Genomic DNA, 8575 nt, shown 5'->3' with positions numbered 1-8575 from the left:
CAGCTCCGCCCACTACGGCCATGGACCGCCCAGTACTGACTAGGATCTGCACCTAGAGAGGAGACTGATGCTTCAAGACTCTTTAGGAGATGTCTTGCTTATGGAAAGCCCCAAGCTGATTTTAGACATTAAAATGAGTTGCTTGGTGCACAAAAATAAATTTCAGAAGGATAAAGGAATTAAAATATTTGAGAAAATTTATACTATCTGAAACCAGGAAAAAATCATCATGAGGGTAGTGAAATGCAAACTCCTAACCATTCTTATTTAAAGCGTTTTCAGTGTGCACACTACCTGACTCATTTTACATCCGAATCTCATTTAATTCTCACAATTTTGTGACGTAGTTAGTGCCATTAACCCCATTTCGCAAATGAGAAAACTGTGATTGAGTAACTTGAAATTTGGTAGCTGAGTATTATTCTACTTGCCTGAAGTCACAAATTCTAAGTAAACGAATTTCAAAGCATCCTGCTTGACGGCTACTTGATGCTGCCTACAAAACAAACTACTACGGAAAATATTGCTACATTTGACTACTAGAAATTGAGAACTTCTGCCCAAGGAAAACAGGGACAAAATCAATAGGCAAACACATGAGTAAAAATATTTGCCACAACGCTGATATTAAAGGGTTAGTATCTAAAGTATAAATTGATTTTTAAAAAATAAGAAAAATGGGCAAAAGATATATATATTTTTTAATTGCACAAGACAGGGGCACCTGGGTGGCTCAGTAGGTTAAGTGTCTGCCTTCGGATCAGGTCATGATCCTGGGGTCCTGGGATAGAGCTCCACAGCAGGGAACCTGCTTCTCCCTTTCCCCCCTGCTCCTGCTCTCTGTCACTATCTCTCTCTCAAATAAATAAATAAAATCTTAAAAAAATAAATTGCAGAAGACCATGGAAAATGAAACAAGTGAGGACTTTCCTAAGTAAAAAAAAAAAAAAAAAAGACTTTTAATCCAAAAAATGCAAACAAAACACTTCTAAATAATTATATCAGTGCAAGTGAAGATTCATTCATTTATTTATTGAACACCTTCTGGGTGCCTACTATGTGCCAAGCATTCTTCTAGACTTGTGATTAACTAGTGACAGAAGTTTCTATCCTAGGAGAACAAATAATAAGTTATTAAAAACAAATGAGATGATTTCAGATAGTCATAAGTACCACGAGGAAAGTAATACAGGGTAATGTGATAGGGAGGGCCTTGGGGATAATGGGAGGTTTTTGTTTTGTTTTGTTTCTAAGATTTTATTTTTAAGTAATCTCTATTCTCACCATGGGGCTCAAACTCACAACCCTTAGATCAAGAGTCATGTGCTCTACCGACTGAGCCAGCTAGGTGCCCCAAACGGGAGGTTTTTTAGAGGGAAAATCTCTCTAAGGCAGTGATATTTGATTGAAACCTGAAAAATAAAAAAGAGCAAGTCAAAAAAAAAAAAAGAGCAAGTCATGCAAAGATCTGAGATCAGGGAAATGATAGACAAAGACAGAAAGAGACTTAGCAAATTGCAGGGACAGAAACAAGACTTTTGTGGTTGGAGGACAGTGGGGAGAAGGAAGAGAAGGGCTTTATTTTGTTTTTACTGAAGGTTGTAAAAACAACTTTTTGTTTTACTTTTGATCCTGATTTTACATTTAAGTGAATGTCCTCAGATACCACTAATTTAGTTGCAAGTTTCAAAATTTCAAGAATACATATCCATATCCATACCTAACCTTCCTGACTTTTGGCTCTACTAAAATAGGGAAAGAAATAGAGACAAGGGAATGGTTTTATATTTTTTATATTTTTATATTTTTAGTACCCAATATGCCTTCAGCTCAAGTCATGATCTCAGGGTCCTGGGATCGAGCCCCATGTTGGGACTCCCTGCTCAGTGAGGAGTCTGCTTCTCCCTTTCCCTCTGCCCCTCCCCCTTCATGCTCTCTCTGTCTCTCTCTCTCAAATAAATAAAATCTTTGAAAAAAATAAAATTAAAAAAAAGGAAAGATGAATTGAAATTAGCTAAGTAAGAAACAGTGGAGTGGGATGGGAGCAAGGGGGAGGGTGCCAAGATAGCGGAATGGGAAGGAATCCTGACAGAGAGACTATAGCTCATTGTAGGAAAGAGAAGATAGTGTGCCTGGAGCCAAGAGAGAAATATTACATACTTACAGAAACTAAAGAAACATGACAGTTAAATGCAGCACATAAACATATAATCAGGATTTGGTTTTTTTAAAGATTTTATTTATTTATTCGAAGGAGAGAGAGAGAAAGAGCACACACAGGGAGAGGGAGAAGCAAGCTCCCTGCTGAGCAGGGAGCCCGATGGATGTGGGACTCAATCCCAGGAGCCTGAGATCATGACCTGAGCCGAAGGCAGAACGCTCAACTGACTGAACCACCCAGGCACCCTATAATCAGGATTTGATCTGATTTGGGAAAAAAGAGGTTGCAATCTAGGACAGCTTTGGGACAATAAGCAAAATTTGTATATTAACTAATAGTATTCAGTCAATTTCAATTTCCTGAATTTGATAATTGTACTGGGACTAAATAAGAGAGTATCTTTCAGGGGCGCCTGGGTGGCTCAGTCATTAAGCATCTGCCTTCAGCTCAGGTCATGATCTCAGGGTCCTGGGATCGAGCCCCGCATTGGGCTCCCTGCTCCGCGGGAAACCTGCTTCTTCCTCTCCCACTCCCCCTGCCTGTGTTGCCTCTCTCGCTGTGTCTCTCTACTGCGCTCCCCTGCTAGAACCTCCAAACAAGCTCTCTGTCAAATAAATAAATAAAATCTTAAAAAAAAAAAAAAAAGAGAGACAGTTTGTAATCTACTCTCAAAAGATTTAACAACAAAACATAATAATTGGAATATAATATGTATATTATATGTAATATATGTAAAGAAAGATAAAGCAAATGTGACAAAATGCTAACAACGGCTGAATCTAGGTGAAGGAATGGGAGTTCCTGCAACTTTTCTAAGGATCTAAATTTTTTTTCAAAATAGAAAATTTCGTTAACATCTCACTCTGGTTGGGGTTCCTGACTGGCACAGTAGGTAGAGCACATCACTCTTGATCTCAGGGTTGTCAGTTTGAGCCCCATGTTGGGTGTAGAGATTACTTAAAAATAAAATCTTTGAAAAAATTTACTCTGGCTAAGATATCAGAAACTCAATTTCAGGATTCTCATGGCACCTAGTTATATGAACATATAATTTAGGAATATTGAGGTAACTACCAGTAGAAATATATAAAAATGGTTCCCTCTGGAAAAAAAAGACCAGGGTTCAAAAAAAGTTAAGAAGAGACTCTATGTGCTTTTTAAAATATACTTTAAAAACAGGGGCGCCTGGGTGGCTCAGTCATTAAGCGTCTGCCTTCGGCTCCGGTCATGATCCCAGGATCCTGGGATCGAGCCCCATATCGGGCTCCCTGCTTGGCGGGAAGCCTGCTTCTCCCTCTCCCACTCCCCCTGCTTGTGTTCCCTCTCTCGCTGTGTCTCTCTCTGTCATATAAATAAATAAAATCTTTAAAAAATAAAATAAAATAAAATATACTTTAAAAACAAAGGAAATAAGGATATTATTGATCCAATTGTAAAGAAATGTGGCTGATTTAATGGGAAGTGGTGGAGGCAGCAATCATATAAAAGCATTGGACTTGGAGTTCAAAGACATGGATTCTAGTCTTCTAGTCTTCCAACAATACCTATTACCTATGTATCCTTGGTTAATAAATCTCTTTGAGCTACAGTTGTTTTGTTAATTAATTTGGCATAGCCATTATTTCACAAGATAGTTGGGAAGAACAAATGAAATAAGTATGTGTTATTACACTATGTAATACTATATTGGTACTACATAAATGCAACCTAATTTTAACAAACTGTGATTATCTTCCCTTATTGCCCATAAAAAATGTTATGTAATCCAGATAGTATGTACTCCATTTGCAGCTTGTGTTTTCACCCACATCAATCCTGAAGTAAGATCCAAAAATATTCCACTCTGGTGAGAGGTATCAATCTTACTAAATATTTTGAGGGGAAGCCAGAGGCTTTGTACCACACATCCCATGGCAAACAAGGGCATAAACTTTCTTTCATGAGGCCTCCTCTCCCTAGTCTTTTCTGAAGTGAAATGTTGTGGTTTGCGAGCAAACAGTACAGAAAGAATTGTTGAAACGACTTCAGTGCAAAAAGGGTGGTTTTACTAAAGCACAGGCACAGGACCCATGGGCAGACAGAGCTCTCTGGGGTCGTAAGGAGTGGCTGATTATATACTTTCAAGTTGGGAGGGGTTTAGGGATACGTAAGTCTCTAAGGAATTTGGAAGCAAGGTTTCCAGGACCTTGAAGGGCTAGCTGTTGTTAGGAAAAGGTCATTTAATACTGTCTGGTAAAACCTTAGTCATGAGACCCTTCAGATGTATATTAGTGTGCCTTATGTTTTGAGGATGATTGCTAACATATATACATATATCTTGGGGGTGGGGGGGGTGGGGTGTAGGTAGAGATAAAGGAAGTTTCCAAAGGGATTTTTATAGTGTCTTAGAGGTTGGGCTAATGTCAAACTACGTTGCCTGAGGCAGCTAAGCTCCTTGAAGAAGGTACTTATCAATGGGCTGTAAGTTGTAAGAAAGTTTAATTTTTTTTCTTTTCCCTTTGTTGTCCACATCATTTTATTTATTTTTTGTTTTCCCCCATTTTTTTCAAAGATTTTATTTATTTATTTGAGAGAGAGCGAGAGAGCGAGAGAGAGAGAGCACAAGCAGGGGGAGGGGCAGGCAGAGGGAGAGGGAGAAGCCGACTCCCCTCTGAGTAGGAACCCCGGGCGTGGGGCTCGATCCCAGGACCTTGGGACCATGACCCGAGCACAAGGCAGACACTAAACTGACTGAGCCACCCAGGCGCCCCCACATCGTTTTGTACTAAGACCAGCTTGGGCTTCACATTCTTTATCTTCTCTGGCTTCTCTTTCCCCCCAGAACTCCTCCTCCTAACAATGTCTTCTTTGCTTCCTTCCTTCCTTCTTTCCTTTTTCTTTCTTTTCTTCTTTCTTTCAAGATTTTATTTATTTGACAGAGAGAGAGCACAAGCAGTGGGAGCAGCAGAGGGAGAGGGAGAAGCAGACTCCCCGCTGAGCGGGGAGCCCTAGGAGGGGCTCCATCCCAGGACTCTGAGATGACTACCTGAGCAGAAGGCAGCCGCTTAACTGACTGAGCCACCCAGGTGCCCCTCTTCTTTGCTTTCTTTATGTGGAACAGCTTAATTCTTCCAATTATTTATTCCCCAAAAGGACCCTCTATTACCCTATCTTTGAAGGCAGCAGAGAATTATAAATAATAATCATTTTTTTCTTGCATACTTAAATTATCGGGTCTATCAGAGAACTTTCAATTCTGTTCTGGTGATTAATCGTATGCCAAAGCCAGGAGAGCCCCCACAAAGCACCGGCAAATACCCGACAGCATCAAGGGAACACTCCTCCGGGCGCAGGCGCGAAAGAGCCGCTAAGTCCGCCCCCCCCAACCGGGTATTTCCCTCCCCCTGAACCTGTGGACCGGAAATCGCTTAGCGGAAGGGGCGGCCTGGAAGAGGGAAGTCGCGGTTTTCTCGGGAAGGACGGGAGAGACTTTCGCTCTGCTGCGCTCCATAGCGGCCCAAAGGGGTGAAGGGTCAGTCCGCGAGTTTTTGGTCATGGCGCTCGCCGCTCGCCTCTGGCACTTTCTCCCTTGGGCACGTGCCGTCTTTCCCGGACCTTGGCTCTCGAGGGGTGTTGCTGGCTGCCGCGGACTGTGCTGTACTTGGCGACTCCGCGGCTCTGAGGTACCCCCGCCGCCCTGACTCCGCTCCCCTCACTACTGGCTGGGTTCCGGCACCCACTTCTCCAGCCGGCCTGCTCCGTATCACCTTGGGGAATGTGGTGAACTGAGGCAGGTACTTAGGGCCAGGTGTTCCTGGAGCTCTTCAGGTGACTGCAAGGGACAGGTCCTCTCCGTTTCTCAAGGCTACTTTCTTCTCTGAAAACTGGGGTCGGAGGGGGAATGAGCTCCCCCTCAACCCTTCTCCCCCGAGAATCCGGGGTTCCTGCCGGTCTTTCCTCTGTGAAAACAGAACCTTGGTTGGGGGGCTTGGAACCTTGACCGCTGTGAAAATTTACTTTGGCGATACTCTACAGCACCTGAGGCTCTTAGTCTACCAGACTTTGAAAAGTTTGTGGTGTGATTTTGAAAATTATTACGACTTAGAAGCAGAGATTTTGTACTATTTAGGTTTAAAATTTGAGCCCTTTGTTTTATCTGCATAATGTTAAGGAAGGATGTTGGATTGTCATCCCAGTTTTGGCTTTTCTATTAGACCGTTCGTGGGCCTTGGTTTATCTAGTTATGAAAGGGGATTAGAGAGTGACGGTTGGCAATAGTGCATATGATACGTATTATTTGAACTAGGTGTTTAATTATTTTGAACTCTAAAATACACATTTTTGACTGCCTGCTATGTTCAGGGTTATGGGGGGCTGTTAGGGCAACAGGTAATGAAAGACAGGCTTGATTGCTATCCTCCAAAATGCTTATAGTCAGATGCGGAGATGTTAAAAGATATAGGCAGAGGGATGGGAGGGGTACTAGGTATGAAACTAGTTAGCCTCAAGTTCCCAAATTAGAGCATTGGTGAGTTAAAAGTTCCATTTTAGTGGGGTGATCATCATTTAGATAATGAGGGCTAACATTTTTGAAGTTTTACTATAACCAGGCATTGCACTGAACGTTATCTCATATAATCTCCATTTCTATCCTATGAAGTGAGAACTGTTATTTTAACCATTTTTTGGAAGAGGAAACTGAAGTAAGGTTAAGTAATGTATCCAAGTCACACAGCCAGAAATATGTTGGATTTGATGGCAGGTATGATATCTACATGTATTGCATATAGCCACTGTGCTAAAAAACTGAGAACTGGAGGAGATAGAAAAGGATAGAAAAAAATCAAGATCAAGAGAGACTAGAAAGATTTTTAAGTAATAAAACTCCACTCTAAGCCAAAGGCAGTGAAAAACATTCTTCCCTAGATATATTGAATTTTGGGGGAGTTGGAACTAATATTACAGTTTCCAGGTTTTTCATGGGTTTTTGTAGCCCTCATTATTTGTTTTCTTGTTCCTAAACCTTTCTCTCAGCATGATGTTAGTAAGTTGAATTGGAGATATTTTCCAGGAGTTTGTTGAGATTGGGGGCAACTGCTGAGTTGGCTGAGGTTTCATTTTTCTGTCTCTTTCTATATGTAATCTGTGTTAAAAAACACTTCTCTGAACGTTTATTTTTCTTTTTTTTAATTATTATTATGTTAATCACCGTACATTACATCATTAGTTTTTGATGTAGTGTTCCATGATACATTATTTGCGTGTAACACCCAGTGCTCCATGCTGAACGTGCCCTCTTTAATACCCATCACCAGGCTAACCCATCCTCCCACGCCCCTGAACTTTTATTTTTCAGCAGATTTGTACTGAGTGCTTACTGTGAACAAGGCTCTGTTTTAAGCTCTGGAGATATATTGAACATAAGAAATAGAAACACTTTTCCTCATTGATCTTGCAGATAAGAAGGAAAGCTAGTTGAGTAACTACCTTTGTAGTAAATGTAATTAATGCAAAGTGTTGGGAAAAGAGAAACAAAGTTATACCTAACCTGATCTTGAAGGGAGGAAGTGGAAAAGTGTGAGCAATTAGAGATGAGATATAAAGAATGATTGGAGGTTAAAGAATAGTGGGAATATGAGGACAAAAGAATATTCCAGTAGAGAGAGTAGCATGATACAGGCCCTAAGGTAAGAAAAAGTGGTATTTTTGAGGACCTGAAATTATGAATGGAGCCTGAAATGGGAGAATAAACTGATATAAACCGGGGCTGAAAAATCAGGCAAGTACCAGTTTATTAGTTATCTATTACTGCATAGCAGATTATTGCACAACTTAATGGTTTAAAGCAGCAAACAGTCTCATTGTGTTTTGGTTATCAAATCCAGGCTTAGCTGGATGCCGCTGGCAGAAGGTTTCTCATAAGGATTGAATCAAGCTATTCGGCTGCTGAGGTTTCATTTGAGGGCTCAGTTTAGAGGTAGAGGGAAAGTTATGCCTATAACCTCGCTCATGTAGTTGTAGGCAGGCCTTTGTACTCACCTAGAAGGCTTCTCAAAAGGGCTGCCTTAAGACACAGCAGCTTCCCCCAGGGCAGGCAAGCAATCAAAGAAAACACATGAGAGAATGAGTGTCAAAGATGGAAGTCCAGTTCGTTTATAACGTAATCTTGAAGTAACATCCCTTCACTTTTGCATATTCTGTTTTTTTAAAGAGAGCCAGTAAGTCCAGCCTACATTTAAGGGAAGGGAATTACACAAAGGAGTGAATATTAGAAGTACAGAAGGGAGAAATCTTTCTTCCCAGGAGTCTTCCAGCTGGTTTAGGGATTAAACTGCATGAGACAACAGGAACAAAAACCAGGGTTTTATTATGTGTGCACGGATGTCCAATGATGAAATTGAGACTGAAAGAAATGACCAAGGCAGGCAGTTTTTA

The 8575-nt window shown here is 41.1% G+C and overlaps 1 protein-coding gene across 5 annotated transcripts in view; it reads left to right on the top strand.

The window, feature by feature from the left end:
* The first annotated feature begins 5568 nt into the window (after window positions 1–5568).
* RMDN1 (regulator of microtubule dynamics 1) overlaps window positions 5569–8575 on the top strand; it is a 68933-nt gene continuing 65926 nt past the window's right edge. For 2 of the 5 annotated variants that reach the window (XR_014144276.1, XM_081816213.1), the window contains exon 1: window positions 5569–5823. Coding sequence is in view for 2 of the 5 variants with exons in the window: in XM_081816213.1 (XP_081672339.1) it covers window positions 5695–5823 (129 nt within the window). In the remaining 3 variants the exon portion in view is untranslated. The other 3 variants (XR_014144277.1, XM_081816211.1, XM_081816214.1) reach the window with 2 other exon arrangements.

The sequence above is a fragment of the Leptonychotes weddellii genome, chromosome 4 (genome assembly GCF_054177405.1).
Source record: "Leptonychotes weddellii isolate Sample4059 chromosome 4, ASM5417740v2, whole genome shotgun sequence".
Lineage (NCBI taxonomy): Eukaryota > Metazoa > Chordata > Mammalia > Carnivora > Phocidae > Leptonychotes > Leptonychotes weddellii.
This window is presented reverse-complemented; position numbering and strand designations above follow the sequence as displayed.